At 38.6% G+C, this 13,675-nt stretch overlaps 1 protein-coding gene across 5 annotated transcripts in view; it reads left to right on the forward strand.

The window, feature by feature from the left end:
- Window positions 1–13,675, forward strand: part of LOC148835739 (sentrin-specific protease 7-like) — a 36,876-nt gene that overhangs the window by 12,384 nt on the left and 10,817 nt on the right. For 4 of the 5 annotated variants that reach the window (XR_016091009.1, XM_088914931.1, XM_088914929.1 and 1 more), the window contains 8 exons: window positions 419–525; window positions 2,594–2,742; window positions 3,170–3,521; window positions 5,063–5,211; window positions 7,119–7,253; window positions 9,592–9,634; window positions 10,861–11,052; window positions 12,953–13,221. Coding sequence is in view for 4 of the 5 variants with exons in the window: in XM_088914931.1 (XP_088771057.1) it covers window positions 419–525; window positions 2,594–2,742; window positions 3,170–3,521; window positions 5,063–5,211; window positions 7,119–7,253; window positions 9,592–9,634; window positions 10,861–11,052; window positions 12,953–13,221 (1,396 nt within the window). In the remaining variant the exon portion in view is untranslated. The remainder of the gene's footprint in view (window positions 1–418; window positions 526–2,593; window positions 2,743–3,169; window positions 3,522–5,062; window positions 5,212–7,118; window positions 7,254–9,591; window positions 9,635–10,860; window positions 11,053–12,952; window positions 13,222–13,675) is intronic. The other variant, XM_088914930.1, reaches the window with a different exon arrangement.

A 13,675-nucleotide genomic window follows, 5' to 3' on the forward strand; every position in this document is an offset into this window, starting at 1 on the left:
GCTGAGTGAGTGTGGATGTCTGACCCATTCATTTAAAAAAGTTGTGCATTTGCTCTTCTGCCACATTAGGAGACCATGTGACCGACTTCTTATTAAGGATATATTTTTTTACTTTTAGCAAAATTATGTTGCGAATTTTTATTATTATTTAAACTCAGGTTTGTTATTTACGCCATTTTTTCATGATTGATCATGATTCGTGTCGAGACAAACTGAGACCTTTGCGCGGTGTATTTATTCAGTGTGCTTACTGTGACTGGTGCACAGCCTGGGTGTCTTTGTTTTCATCGCTGCCCACATGGTGTTTTCTTTTTGTTGTAAGAGTTATCTGTATGCTTTGTTTTTTCCTGTTTCCCTCTTCCTTGCTCCCTTTCCACGAATGAAGTGCTTTGAATAAACTGAGGGTCCTTTGTTTCAGTGGGTGGCCCAAGAGAACATCTGATTCTTTGTTGCCGCAGCTGAGTGAGAACTTGTCAAAGAGCCGTCTTTCTGTGTCCTTGAGGAGAACCCAAGTGGAATCAAAAGGTTAGAACTCAAGTTCCAGCGGATTTACATCTTTAATGCTGTGGCACGCAGTGTCCGTTGAAATTTAAGGATTGATCTTTTGTTTTCCCAGGACACTTCAAATGTGTTATGGGCAAGTGGTTGAGTTTTTCATTCACCTCAGCCATAAAATGTTTTCAGTATGTAGTACAATTGATGCAGTTGCAGTATATACCAGGAATTTCAAGGATAAGGGTATTATTTAAAATTAGGATCTGTTTGTTTTGCTTTAAAGCCATGAGCTAAAATGATCTGGAAGAAATGAAGACAACTGCACACAATGGAAGACCTGCACTGCCCAACGTTTGGTTTTGATTTGCATTGCAAAACTAGACCATTTCAAGATATCAAGCCACAGTCCCTGGCTTTCTACTGGCTGCTGGTGGCAACTTCTTGTCCACTCTAGAGAATATTTTTAAGTGGTTGATTCTCTGGTTAAAACATCATCTTGTTTTCAGATTCCATGAAAAATATGGAGTGTTGTAATTATGGCATTTTACTTCTGGACACACAATGGATTTGGGGCCATATTAATAAAATAAATACTGTATATTGTGTTACATTTGCAATAATTTTGATAAAAATGCGAAACAGACTCCTAAATTTACAAATCAGAAAGAAAATTTAAACAAGTCTTCAATTCTCTTGAATTAGCACCAGAAAGTTAGATCTGTCACTCACTGATTTGTTTTCTCACTGGAGAAAAATGGAGCATTTTAATGCAGCGATAAACGCTATATGAACACAGTTGTTATACACTGAAATCTGCACGTGTAAATCTTGTAGGTAGCAAGATTTCTGAACAAGGTCCCTGTTCAGAAAGGCAATTATGTATATTTAAAGTACATAAATTTATTTTGGGATTTTCAGCAAAACATTTTAAAAAATACAGAACATTTACGCTTTTAAATAATTTCTATGGCAAGATGTCTATATTTTTATAACAAGATGTTGCCCATGACTGGTTATTGTTTCACTTTGTTGAATGAGCACATGACAGCCATACAAATGAAAAAATTCAGTTAGAAAAAAAAAAGTGGACCGGAGCCTGACCTAGATAATCAAGTTTCAAATAAAAGGAAATTGTGGTCTATAAAAATCATGTATGAAGCTCATTTATATTGCAACTGCTTGTTCTTTAGCATATTTTCTGTTGTTGTTGTGCTTGCTTGAGGCAGTTGGTACTTGAGGCACTACCTCTAACCTTCCTCCAGACCTTTTTAAAATGAAATGGAAAGATCCTTGTCATTTTCCTGGCAAACAATCTGAGGTAGCTTGGACAAATTAAGCTTAACTTTATTGACCTGTTAAATCTCAGCAGATCCTGGTTTAATGATGTGTGCTTGTTCTGTGACATGTTGTCGTTCGAGTGATGCATCCCATGTCGCATGAGGTTTTGCACTAAAGCCTTGTCTTGAATTAATTTAATGAAGGAATAATTTTAGCTCATCTGAGATTTGTATCTTTCATCGTAGTTATCTTTCATCAGCATTAATCAGATATTAGTACAGATAAGTTTCTATATTAAAATCATGTGTTTGCAGAACACATGCCAAGTTTAACATATGAAACCCTAAGCTTTGAAAGAGTTTGAGGTATTCTTTCTACAGGACATGTGAAACCCAGGTCAAAGAGTCATTGTCTTGACATTTGTTGTCTATTACAGGCAGTTTCCATAAGAATAATTGTTACCTTACCTGTACATTAAACTTTTAAATAAACCTCCTTACTTTAGAATTTAAATTCAGATGTTAAAAATTGGAAATCCCCATTATCTTCTGAGGGCATACTTATTTACACCTTATGTTTTGTATTTTTAAAATATAAATGTAAATTACTCTCTCACTGTAGGTTTCCTTCTTTGTTAGCTAGCAAAAGATCATTCTTACCAGATCCTCAGAAATGAGACCTTTAATACAAAGGCTGAATGACAATCTGATCTGAGCAGTTCAGTCAGTATTACCTTGCAAAGATCTTATTTCATGTCTTATATTCCTGCTTGGTTTCTCTGATATTTCAAAGTTTAAACGTGCTATTTGTGATTTTTCAGATTTGCTACCAAGTTGCAGAGTGACTGGGAGATTGATTGAGAATAATAATAGAATAAAGAATGAGGCACAGGATCCAGCAGACGCAAAAAAGTCCCTGTCGGAGAGCAACAGGAAGAGAAAGACAGGTGTGGAAACGGAGGAGCCACAGGTAAAGATGTTTGTCAGAGCTAAATCCTAAATATCACTTACCTTCATAGTTGAAGTTCTTAAAGGAAATTGTGTGAAGTATTTAGTTTTTGTCTACATTTATTTGTTGTCTTCTTTTTTAAACTTTACGTCTCAATAATTCACATTAATACTGAACCGCACATTAGCTACATTTAACTTGGGTATTAGTTTTCTTTTAAGTATTTTTATTCACATTATAATACATATCCTCATACAGTCTAATACATTCTAAATACATTGATCTCAAATCGCTACCAACATTTCCAGGTTCATGCCACACTTTGGGCTATTCTGCCTGTTTGTGTTATGGCCCACATCATTTTTTCCCTTGAGGTGCAATTCCTCTTTAGTCACCACTGTCCAAAAATTTAACATAACACCTTTTTTTATAATGTGTCTTTTTGTAGGGGGAGAATAGAAGTGATTCTCTAGTACCTCGTGGTGGCAATGAGACCGCAGACAGTATTGAGAACTGCCAGACCCCAGGCAGGAGAGCTGTTCTGGAACAGACACGTCAAGTTTCTAGCACTGCAAAGAAGCTCTGTCTGCGATGGTCAGGCAGTAGTGTGACTCCTGAAAGTCCAACAGGCCAGAAGACAGATCCCGTACAGAGTAACAGCACAGAGAACAGTACCCAGGCTGGAGAGAAGCCCCCCTGCAGTGACCAGCCTGAGCAGAGGACTGAGGAAAGGAAAATGAGTGTGAGAACACGTCACTCTGCCTCCACACTAAAGCCCCCGCCTGCTCCCAGCGAGCCAAGTAAGTGCAGTTTGACAGGACAGGCAGGATCTGAAGGAGCTTCAGATTCCCGTTCACGGATTAATCGGGAAATTGGTGTGATGAATATTGTGGGTACTTCCATGCAGTTACTAGTTCTCTTCTAATTAAAAAAGTTTGTTGTTTAGGTGTCAAGTTTTCAAATATACATTTCTGACTTGAATGTTACCCTGTAGAGTTACTTGTTTGAGTTATTGAATTTGTATTGAACCCTCATCCTCACAAGGCTCATTACCAAGTAGACAGGGTGAATGGTGTCTTTAATGTGTATCAGGCACATTATTTGTGGTAGTTTGTGCTTTTTTGTTTGGAGCATCGGTGTAATCTTAAAAACAAGTCTAATAAAACGTTTCATGGTGGCATGTAATTGGAGCACAATTCAAATATATTGCTTCAATCAAAGTAGAAAAAAATGTGCACAATTGACATTTTAATCATTATCCTAGTCTGTATAAATGTCAGTTTTATAAGTTACTTGAAGATAATGAAGAAAAATTGTAATTGTTCATGACTGTAGAGCCCTGCTGCTCCTACCTGCTGTAGATCAGATGTACTACCTTAGGGTGATTGGGATTATTTCCACCCGTGACATTTTCCCAAAGCCCATTAAAGCATCCTGCCACAGACGGACACCCTGTGATGCTGTGGCTTGCAGTACATGCCAGCAAAAGTACACATTTCCTCTTGTTGGAGTTGTGCTCTCTACAGAGCAGATGAAGCACAGTACAGCGCTACATCTTGAGCAGAGTTGCTGAATGTACTGCTTTGTTATCTGGATACCTGAATTTTTTTATACATAATAAGGATATGAAACTCTTTCATAGATCTGCCACTGTCTAAAATTGGAAGCTGTGTGCCTAAATTCCCTTGTTTGAGCCGTGGAAAGGAATCTGACGGACAAAAATCCAGTTTGAATGTGAATAAATAGCATCAAAATAGGTATTTTTGATGTTAGGATTAGTTTAGATTCCAAAAGATTCTAAATTTCACAGTTCTGTAGAAGTTTGAGATGGCAATCTGAGCTACAGTTGCTGTCAGGGAAAAGAATAGTTCTATAATTTTTCATAGCACTGGTTCCCTTCTTGCATTTCCGTTCCCTTCCGAATTATAACTTTTCTACCTGAATCCCTTCCCCCCCTCTCCTTGTTTTAAACCTTTCTTACCAGTGTAGAATTGGACCAAATCACAGAACATTTTTAAACACTAAATAGGTTTATTCCATGCTGAAAAGAGAAGAAAGAAAACACAACGTTTCGGACGTGGAGCCTTCTTCAGGTGTGAGGTTGCCACACCTGAAGAAGGCTCCACGGCCGAAACATTGTGTTTTCTTTCTTTCTTCTCTTTTCAGCATGGAATAAACCTAATACTTGTTCCTTTGAAGCCTACGCATGCGGACCCAGCTACCCACCTGAACTACATTTTTAAACACCTGATGAACACGGTCCCCCAGTGTGTAAGCATGCACGTGACTGCGAGGGATCCACATGGTTTCTGCACTAAAAGAGTGTTTCTGTGTGTCTCAGTTGTTCTCTCTAGTGATGAAGAAGAGGGGAACAGCTGCACCCCTGAGTCCACCACCTCTCTGACCCCAGCTACTAAGCAGCTCCGGACAAGTAACAGTGAGATGGAGGAGAAAGAAAGGCAAAAAGACATCAGAGAGTCGGAGAACCAGGTACACCAATAATCATAAACTGTATTTTTATATAGAGCCTTTAAAAGTAGCTCTTCGAAGCACTTCGCAGAACAGCAACGAAAAAAAGACTTTGAGAGGAGATAGTAGATTGGGGTATGGAATACTTGTAGGAAATCAAAAGGGCACACAGAACCAGTTAAATTAAATAATGAAATCCCTTATGAAAAAGAAGGTTTTTACAAGACTCCAGTATTGATGCAAGATTCACTACTGTACCAATGGCTGCTGTGAAAAATCCCATTTCTTATGAAACTCAGATGCTAGAAATGATTGTCAGATTGTCAGCTCATTGGCATGTTGCATAGTGCCCCTAGGAACTAGCCCGAGTTAACGGTGTTCTGTCGAGGGTGGGGAGATGATGCTCAAATCACTGGCAAGCTTGGACGTCATTGTAAAGCTTCTAGCAGTATCTTTCTTGCTTGAAGGCAGACCCCCATTCAGCTGCCATAGAACACTTTCAACATCAGAAGCCCTTGCACACATAGTATCTTGAATTTCAAGAGTGTTTTATTGAGTTAGAGATGACTTGAATCTTGATCACTGAACTTGGGCTGCAATTAAAAAGTTTTTCACAGTTGTTAGATTAATGGTTATTAATCAAAAACCTGTTTCACTCTTTGTTTTGAAGGTATGCAAGGTTGTAAGGTTGTACATTTTATAGAAGTAATTCCCTCTGCTGTATCATATTGGAGTTGACAATCCACAACATCTAAAAAGGTTCATTATTGCAGTACATTTCTGTCTGTATTTAGTAAAAGTGTGTCTCGGAAGTGAGTAGCAGTTTGTACCTGAAGGTACAGGTTGAACTTCTCTATTCCACCTAGAAACAGGTCCTTAGAAACTGACAGGTATCAAATGAGAGAATTAGCAGAACCACGGGAGGTCAGTATTGTAGTGAGCAAACTCTTTTTATTTAATTTTGCGACACTCCTATATGATGGGATACATCCTGTATAAGCCTACTCTACTCTAGCTGAGGCTTGTCAACATTCTTCATTGCTTTTTGCTGTTACACAGTTTCGGTGTTTTGCCACAAGAAAATGTTTTTGTTTGTCCTACCATCTTGCCTGAAATACTAACGCCTCCGTCCCGACAAAACTTTTCAGTGCACTGCTTTTCCTTTCCTTCAGTATCTTATGAACTCTCACACTTTTTTTTTTACTTTCATTTTTGAAAAAAATAACTCATTTTGCTCATTCAGATCATCCACTGTACATTGTAACACACAAGGCACATGCCGATGTGCCATTCCTGATTTTTGCAGTAATTGCATTTTTTTTTTTTGCTGTATTCATATTGACAAATGCTTAAGATTTAGTAACGTTGCCAACACCTTCGCAATCACAAATCACTAATCACATAATGTGCATCTCATTGTGGGAGTCTTGACGGTGTCTTGGCTGTGGTAAAGAAGCAGGTGGCATAGTTAGTTAGGTTCCAAAGTAGATAGGGGTGATGTAATTACCGGAGCTTGGTGGAACATGTACCTCATAGTATTCAGCTATTGCTTGTAATGATTCTTTAGTGAGGTAAAAAGGTCTTTGTGTTATAACAAAGGGAGTTGTGTGGAATCAAATAGGACTGGTATTGACACAAATGGAAAGAAAATGTTATAAATTAATGAATAAAAAGTAGGCAATAAAAATGGTCTTGTGCCCTTTGCACTATTGACAGGATATTATGGTCTCTGAAAGGAGAAGCAGACCTCTGAGGAAAAGAAATAGCTTGAATGAGGGGTGTTGGTATTTTGTTTTTGGAGAAAATGTGAACAGCGAAAAAAATCCTGGTTATCATTCGTACATGCTCCGTCCAAAGATCTGTGTCCTGTTTTGTATATTTGTTTTAAAAAGCTCTGACACTTTGAATTTTCTTGATCTCTGCTTCAGAAATTGGATGAAGACGTTTCCCTGGGTGAGAAGTCTGCAGAGTCGGATGAAAAGGAGAGGGGTCTCTATGTGGAACTGAAGTTTTCTGAATTTCACTGTGGGAAAATAAAAGGAGAGCCCCATGGCTGTCTTCAAGTAAGTGCGTTTTTCAGTGACCTGAGCTGCTGAATTGTGGGGCCAGCAGCAAAGGACATGTCGTGTCCACCACCCCCCTCGATACCACCTGTTGATACCTTCCCCTTTCTTGATATCTTGGAGTGGTAACAGCGAGTTGTAACTATACACAGGTTATAGCTAGAAAATTATCTAGATATTTTATGTAGGTGAATATCTTTTGTGTAGTTTGTTTCAGACACAGAAAACTACCTGAAACTTTAAATTGCATCTATTCACTGTCGGCGTGCAAACCCACAGTGCCAAAAGAAAGCTTGTGCACTCCTTAGGATGGTTCATATAACTGTTTATTTAAGACCTAAAATGTAATTATGTTTTCATTCAAAAAGTCTTAATAAAACACAAAAATAACCTGATTAAACATGATTAAACAACATTTAACCAAACTGCAGGCTATTAAAAAATTAATGCACAAAAAGTATGCATTATATAAGCAAGAAAACAGTAGTGTTTTTGTTTTCCAGCCCGTTATATTTTACATAGTATATTCTGTATAGCAGGCACAGTCAGATTTCTGTTTATATCACATGGATAAAAACAGTGCAGTAGTTGAAAATTGAACTGAACAGGGTTTCTTCCCTGTTTTGTAGTTCTGTATTTCCATGCCTTCTTCCAGACTTTTTTTATTGCCCAAACGTACAGTTCTTTTGCAGTTTATTTTAATACATGACATCTGTTTTTCCAGTGTTGCTTTATTACGCCTGTATTGGTGCAGGTCTGTGTGTGTATATATATACAGATTCACAGACTGTAGCCTTAAATATGCTAAGGAATAACACATAGTAAATGAAAAATCAAAATAGCTGTTACCATTTTGTTTGTAAAGTGCCAAAACATATTTTACAGTTAAATAAAAACACTCTTAACAGTCTCAGAATTGCACATATTGTTCTGTATAAAAAATACAGAAACAGCAATGAAGAATCTCAGACCTGGCCACAGCAGACTGGCTGAGAATGCAAGAGGCTGTTTGTCTAGAGATTTTTAAGATTTTTTGGAAAAGCCTATTTTCTTTCTCCTTAGACCATGACGACTTCAAATAAGACTATATTTTCTTTTCTTTTTAATGAGAAGTGAGGAAATACTGCTTACGCAATGAAAAAAGACAGACACATTTTTACAACCTATTATTGTTATGAACGTCTTTCCAAATCACCTTTTTGTTAGGATCTAAACGTTTCTATTTCTAATGCAAAACGGGGATCTGACACTCTCAAAATCCGTTTGTAATCTGCCTGTTGTGCCCACAGCTTTAATGCACCAGATTTTGGAGAAGTGTTCATAATGCCTTTTGTGTTTGCTGCTTTGTGCGCTGAAGAAAATTCCAGCTAGTTGGTGGTCTACACATCTGAAACTTTTAGGGTTATTGCAGTAGTGGCACTTTAAAAGAGGCTCATTAACACTATTATTCATCTGCTAACCAGCGTCTTGGAGGTGTTCACGAAAGAGCAATGCAAAATCACTGCTGAAATCCCCAGTAATGTTTTTGTATTGCTCTTAAGCACATAAGGGCAATTTGTATCTGCTGCGGAATTGCAGAGCAAGGTTCTTCCTATTAGTAAATAATTTCACATCACGTCTCCTCACAGTTTTCAGATTTCAGAATCTTTTTTCATAATATATTCTCCTCCCAGACGTAGGTGCTGCCAAAGGGCCTAAAGGCATCTTCACAGATAATTAAAGCCTTGTACTTCTGCACAGTCTGTATGTCTTGTCAACTAAACCTTTGAAGCAAACAAAAGCTTATTCTAATTGGTATCATTTAGATAAAACAGATCATCACAACAGGCTACTTTGTTATACTAAAGAATTAATGGGGGAGCTAAGCAAGGACAAAGTGTTTCCAGCAGATACAGGCTCGGAATGCTATAGTCGTCGAGAATGAATTCCAAGATGTGCCTTACCTGCTGCACATCAATGCATACCACAGTCCAGAGCAAATCCTTGGCTTGCTTGAAACCCAATTAGACTGATTGATGGTCAGTGTTTCTTACAAGCAGTCACTCTCGTGAGAGCATTATGCATACTTTTATTCTCCTGGTTCCATTTTCTTTTTATTGCTTATATCCGTGTTAAATAATACAGAGTTATAAGGGAACTTTGATGCAAGAATGCACCTTCTTCCCTGGCTAATAGTCTCCTGCTGTGATATTTTTTTGTGAGGTTCCCACACTCATGTTTCCCATATATTTACCCAGTAATCAAGAATCCTATTAAAAACGTAATTATTTTCATGCAGTAGTCATACCAAGTATGGCATTTTTGCTGACTTTATATTTTCTTTCTGTTTGTTTTATAGGTTACAGGAGAAAGTATCATAATACCACTGAAAGGTAATCTTTGTAAGTTTTTAATATAGTAATTGAACTATTCTAGACTGTAGAAATTTAGTTTGGGTGATCATTGAGTAATCTTTAATAAACATTGCCCAGTTGCTGGTTAGGACTTCTTACTGGTCAGCACCAGGCCTCCGCCACAGTGACCAGCTACTGTATCTTTTAATATGTTATTTATTTTTAATCTTGGTCTTATTGGTTCTCTTTGCTTTTTTATTTTTGTTCTCAAATTTTAAGTCATTTAACAGTTATAGAGCCTATACATTGTTTGATTGACAAACAGGAGCTGTACTAAACAGGGTAAAATCGTATATTTTCAAAATGCAAAATTCAGATATCTTGTTGTTAACCTGTTTGACCTTAGAAAAAGTATAACTACTAATAGACAGTACAAAGAGAAAAAGCAAACAGGCAGCAATCATTAATATCTCAGCTAGATGATCCAGTTCAGCTGTACCTTTTAGCAAATAGCTTTTTTGGTGTGCTGTTTTCCAAATTAGAACTTGACTTTACCACAAAACATATGCTTTCGTAAAGCAGTATGATGAGTAAGAACCTATGTTCACATTTAATTTGTGCTAACAGTAATTCTATTTTAATAATAATTGAATACAGCATAACAGATTTGTTTCATGATATAATCCTTGAGATGCCATAACTGTGCACAGCTCATCAGTGTGCTTCAAAAAGTAGTGTAATATTATAGCATAATTTTTCTGTGTGTATCTCAGTGCCTGGCAAAATCAGCCAGCTACAGTACTGAGACTTAATAAAGAGGCACATGGTCTATGCTGTCAGTCTGTGATAATAAGAGCATTAATGAGTATATTAGTGACAGGAATCACAAGTAATCATGTGCTGCAGATTTGTGCTTTTATGTGAAGTAAAGGATTATCCTTTTTTTACAATGTTGTTACTGTATTAGTTGTGAGATGTTTTTAGTTTCATTTGGTGATTTCAGTCATCTTTAATCTCTCAAATTTAGAGTACAGTTCCTTACATGTTCCCTTTTCACTTTACAGCACAAGAGGAGTTGCTTATCTTGGCATGTTGTATACTTGTTTTGATATGCAGGGTGGCTGTTAATAAACTAGGATCAACACAAAGAACTGACAATTCCAGATAAGAAAAGAGAGAAAATATTTTGAGTCCTGCATCTCATTTGCCAAAATACATTATCTTTCACAGCATCCTAATTCAGGTTTTTGAAGCACAGTCTTGTTTCACCCCAGACCCAGACAATCGAGGTGAGACCCTCTCTCTGACAGTGGTGATGTCCGAACTGAAGAGGTACGGTGTGTGGCAGTGCAGCCCCGTGGGCGATGGCAGTGAGGCCTGCACCCTCATCTTTCTGTGGGTTTCCGAGGCTCAAGCACAACTTATCCAGAAGGAGTTATCTCCAGTTTATCCTGTCGAACAGGCAGGTAAGGCTTTGACGAATAACATTTTTCGTTCCATCTGTATTTTTGTGCAGTTTTTTTTATCTGCATTAGAAGTGAGTTTTTTCTAGGTGCGAAAAGTAATGATTTTAATCAACACAAGAGCAGCAAAAGATTTGACTTTGCCTCTGTTGGGTAATAAACATTAGTTTGTGCTATTGGTATAATTGAAAGTAACTGGGCTTTGAGAGACATTGACCAGAGAATGAGAAGGTCTGCTTCAGTCATCAAACCAGTCCAGAGAAGCCAGAAAACTGGCTGCATGAGGCATCTGCCACATTGACCCAAGGCCGTCTCTTTCATCTTATCCAGCGGCAAAGCCATTTACAGACTGCATCAGCTGTTACATGAGACATTCCAGGAAGACGTAACTCGCATATCAGTAGACTGACTGTAAACTTGCCATCGTGTCTACATGTTAACGTGGGTAACATGGTGGTAACCGAGGTCTTGACCGCTTCACTGGTGGTGGCGGAGGGAACGCTGGAGTATTTTTATTCACTGCTGAATACTGTTGTGCCCTTGGCACACAAAAGGCAATGCTGTCTTCAGAGGGGCAACGGATGGCACTGTGAATCCAGCAGTAACTGGGAAAGGTTTCTCAGAGGTCTGTGTCTGAAAGAGGAGTCCGCGTTCTTACATTGACAACATCTCAGTACCTGCACAAATCTAGCCCGTTTTGATGACACGACAAGAAAGAAGCCATTACTGACAACCCATACTTAAATCTTGTATGGGATACACTGCAGACATGTGGCAGAACATTTTATGGTCAGACAAGACAAGAATTGAACCTTTTGGTCTAATTGGAGATTATAATGTCCGAACAGCACGTCACCAGTTCAGCGCCTTCCCAAGTTTCAGGCGTGATAGTGGAGGCAGCATGATGTTAGGAGGGTGTCAGCAGTGACGGACTGAGGGAAAGCATCTGGCAATGAGGGATGACTGAGCAAAGTACAGCTGAATTGGAGAGAGAAACCTGCTTGAGTCACCTCAAGAATTCAAAACTGTGTCGCAAATTTACATTTTATCACGTCAATGATCTGACTCACAAGGCAAGAACCAAATTGGAATTGCTTTGACAAGAAGTAAAGAGTAAATGTTCTTGATTGGCCCAAAGGCCTCACTTAAATCCAATAGAATGTTTATGACTAGACATGAAGATTGCCGACCATCAATGATCCCCAACATAATTGTTAGAACTGGAGGAATTGTGCCAAGAAGAATGAGGAAAACTTAAATCATCCCATTGTGCAAAGCCAGTGCAGACCTATCCAAAAAGATTGAGAGCAGTTACTGCCAAAAATGTTTCTACCAAGTACTGACATAGGAGATAGAATACTTATGCAATTGGAAAATTGCACTTTTTCTAACTTCTTACAGGTTTTGCTGACATACAGCCTGGTTTGCAAATAAGTCTTCTTTTATCTTGACTGTATATAATAAAAACAGTTCATCTAAACCAAAATGTTACTGGTAATTAATTAAAATGCGATATATGTTGAATATGTGATTAATTTGCACCTCTTTCCTTTGTGATTTTAGTTGCAAACATATTTAAAACATAACTTTGTTCTCTGTTCAATGCTGTGGGCCAAAGTAGCTCTTTATTTTTGTTCTCATAAACATCTGTCTTGCCATGATATATTGACAATCATTGTTAATCATCAAAAATGAGTTTAGCATCCTAAAGCCAAATCCTGTGTAAAATCATTGCTGAGTGCCTCCTCCTGAATAATAATAAATCATAAATATTATTTTATATAATACCTTTAGAAAGAAAAAAAAAATGTTTAGTGGACTGCCAAAAAATACTTCCAAATCTTTACTTTCTAATTAATAGCCAGTTCTCCTGTTGTCTTGTGTTCATGTTCCTGTTTTTCAGCTAAAGCCAGCGAGTTTGTGCTGCTGAAGCTGTGTGCAAAGGAAGATGAACAGCATTGCAAACGTCTGGGCAAGCTGATGGGCCAGAGAAACGGGAGCTCGGAGCTGCTGGACCCCCTGTCTCAGTCTGAGGGCCTGTCTCTGCTCAGAAGGTTTGAAAGGAACAGCCCACTCTTGTCTGTCCTGAAACAGTGCGCGGCACAGAGAGCAGAACCAGAGGACCATCGTCCACAGAGCGGTCACACCCACCATTCCCCAACCTCTCCACAGGTGACTCCTTGTTTACTGGTTTGCTTTCTTTCTGCTCTTGCCCGTTTTCTTCATGTCTCCCTTTTTTGTCTAGACCAAGGACCTCCTGCTGAACGTGGCACAAAAATCGTTGATATAATTCCTTCCTTCTATTTTCTAAGTGCTTCTTCCAGTTAAGCGTTGTGGGGGATCCAGCTTGAGGGGGCACATGGCAGGATACGCCCTGGACAGGACGTCAGTCACAGACACAAACACACAGAGACAATTAACAGCGCGCACAAACACCAGTTTTCCCAGAAGCTAACTTACCCACCAGTATGTCTTTGAACCGTGGGAGGAAATTGGAGCACACAAAGGAAACCCACGAGATCAAATGGAGAACATACAAACTCCACGCAGACAGCACCCCAGGGTTGGAATTGAACCCAGGGCCCCAGCACTGCGTGGCAGCCATGCTGACCATTGTGCCACCCTT

This window comes from Atractosteus spatula, chromosome 4, assembly GCF_055471065.1.
Source record: "Atractosteus spatula isolate fAtrSpa1 chromosome 4, fAtrSpa1.hap1, whole genome shotgun sequence".
Taxonomy (NCBI): Eukaryota; Metazoa; Chordata; class Actinopteri; order Semionotiformes; family Lepisosteidae; genus Atractosteus; species Atractosteus spatula.